Source organism: Eriocheir sinensis, chromosome 32 (genome assembly GCF_024679095.1).
Source record: "Eriocheir sinensis breed Jianghai 21 chromosome 32, ASM2467909v1, whole genome shotgun sequence".
Classification (NCBI taxonomy): domain Eukaryota; kingdom Metazoa; phylum Arthropoda; class Malacostraca; order Decapoda; family Varunidae; genus Eriocheir; species Eriocheir sinensis.
Window position 1 is genome coordinate 16865981 of NC_066540.1, and position 2500 is coordinate 16868480.

A 2500-nucleotide genomic window follows, 5' to 3' on the forward strand; every position below is an offset into this window, starting at 1 on the left:
AGAGAGGAACAGAGAGAGAGAGAGAGACCAATGCATCAAACATCTATTCAACCTTCCAGTCAGTCAATCAGTCAGCCAGTCAGTCAGCCAGTCAGCTATATAGTTAGTAAGCCACTCACTCACTCAATCACTCACTTAACCAGTCTGTCAGCCATTCAGTCAGTCAGTCAGTAAGTCAATCACTCATTCTTAACCACCACCACCACCACCATTACTACTACTACTACTACTACTACTACCACCACCTCTACCACTATTCCAGAGAGAGCCGGGCATTAGACAAGAGTGCCATTATGACCTGTGTGTATATAAATGGTACCTACGGTGGTGGCGGTGGTGGTGGTGGTGTTGAGAGGGCCACCACAGCTTCCCTCATGGTCTCCGCCTCCTCCGCCAAGCTCCTCCAGCACCGCCGACGCAGCCATGTCCCGGGCCGCAAGCTGTCGGTGCCTACGGTAAGGGGGGTGAGGGGAGGGAGGGGAGAGGGAAGGAATGACAGAGATGGAAGAGAAGGGACGGAAGGAGAGAGAGAGAGAGAGAGAGAGAGAGAGAGAGAGAGAGAGAGAGAGAGAGAGAGAGAGAGAGAGAGACTATATACATGAATTTTGCGATGTAGGAGAAATGGAGGAAAACTAACCTAACCTCCTCCTCCTCCTCCTCCTCCCCCCCCTACCTCTACCTCTTCTACCACCTCCTCCTCCTCCTCCTCCTCCTCCTCCTCTTCCTCTCCCAATACTGACCCAACCACAAACCTAATCTCCTCCTCCTCCTCTTCCTCCTCCCTCTTCTACCTCCACCTCCTCCTCCTCCCTAACCTTCCCTTCTTTCTCCCCCAATACTAACCTAACCTAACCTCCTCCTCTTTTCCTCCTCCTCCTCCTCCCTCTTCTACCTCCTCCTCCTCTTCCCTAACCTACCTTTCTTCCTCCCCCAATACTAACCAAACCTAACCTCCTCCTCCCTCTCCATTTCTTCCTCTTCCCCCCATCCCCCCTCCAACACATCTTACCCCCTTTCTTCCCTCTCCTTCCTCCACCACCCTCCTCCCCGCCTCCCCCCCCTATAGGAGTTCCTTCAGGGCCACTCGGACATCCTGCTGTACCCTGCTGCGCACGACCCCAGCATCACCATCTGCTCCGAGGTTGTTCCGTCGCTCTTCTCAGATAACTTCGACTATGGCACCCTCGACAGCCTGGTCAGGGGGGTGATCGAGCAAGAGGAGCTGCTGGGATATACCATCAAGTGTAGGGTGCTGCCAGGAGGGGCCGGAAGGGGGTATGCCGCCCGCGCTGCCACCCTGCCCACCTTTGTTAAGATGAGGTGGGTATGGGGTGTGTGGGGTAAGGGGTGGGAGGGGAAAGGAAGAAGGGAAGGGGATAGAAGGGGAAGGTTTGTGTGTGTGTGTGTGTGTGTGTGTGTGTGTGTGTTTCAGAGATTAGAAAAAGGAAAGAAAGAAAGAAAGAGAGGGAAGGGAAGAAAAGGAAGGAAGGAAGGAAGAAGGAGACAGAAGGAGGAAGGAAGGGAAGAAAAGAAAGGAAGGAAGGAAGGAGACAGAAGGAGGAAGGAAGAGAGGAGGAAGGAAGGGAAGAAAAGAAAGGAAGGAAGGAAGAAGGAGAGGGAAGGAGGAAGGAAGAGAGGAGGAAGGAAGGGAAGAAAAGAAAGGAAGGAGGGAGGAAGAAAGAAAGGAAGGGAAGAAGAATGACAGAAAAAAGAGAAAGAGAAAGATGGGGAATGGAGGAAGAGGAGGGGGAGGGAAGAGTATGTGTGTGTGTGTGTGTGTGTGTGTGTGTGTGTGTGTGTGTGTGTGTGTGTGTGTGTGTACTTACGGTCAGAATCAGCTACTAGCACTACCATTCTTGACCTTATCTAACCTAACCTAACCTTGCTTTGCCTTGACCTTACTTAACCTAACCTTTCTTTGTCTTAGCCTAACCTAACCTAACCTTGCTTTGCCTTGACCTTACTTAGCCTAACCTTTCTTTGCCTTGACCTTACTTAACCTAACCTTTCTTTGCCTTGACCTTACTTAACCTAACCTAACCTTTCTTTGTCTTGACCTTACTTAACCTAACCTAACCTTTCTTTGTCCTAACCTAACCTAACCTTTCTTTGCCTTGACCTTACTTAGCCTAACCTTTCTTTCCCTTGACCTTACTTAACCTAACCTTTCTTTCCCTTGACCTTACTTAACCTAACCTTTCTTTGCCTTGACCTTACTTAACCTAACCTAACCTTTCTTTGTCTTGACCTAACCTAACCTTGCTTTGCCTTGACCTTACTTAACATAGCCTAACCTTTCTTTCCCTTGACCTTACTTAACCTAACCTTTCTTTGCCTTGACCTTACTTAACCTAACCTAACCTTTCTTTGTCTTGACCTAACCTAACCTTGCTTTGCCTTGACCTTACTTAACCTAACCTAACCTTTCTTTGTCCTAACCTAACCTAACCTTGACCTAACCTAACCTAACCCTTCTTTGCCTCAATCTAACCTTGCCCTA

At 49.4% G+C, this 2500-nt stretch overlaps 1 protein-coding gene across 50 annotated transcripts in view; it reads left to right on the forward strand.

Annotated features, from left to right (window-relative positions):
- The window catches only part of LOC127006315 (translation initiation factor eIF-2B subunit epsilon-like), an 11461-nt gene that overhangs the window by 2266 nt on the left and 6695 nt on the right, over window positions 1-2500 (forward strand). For all 50 annotated transcript variants that reach the window (XM_050876111.1, XM_050876129.1, XM_050876089.1 and 47 more), the window contains exons 4-5: window positions 263-455; window positions 1067-1320. In XM_050876111.1, the coding sequence (XP_050732068.1) occupies window positions 263-455; window positions 1067-1320 (447 nt within the window). The remainder of the gene's footprint in view (window positions 1-262; window positions 456-1066; window positions 1321-2500) is intronic.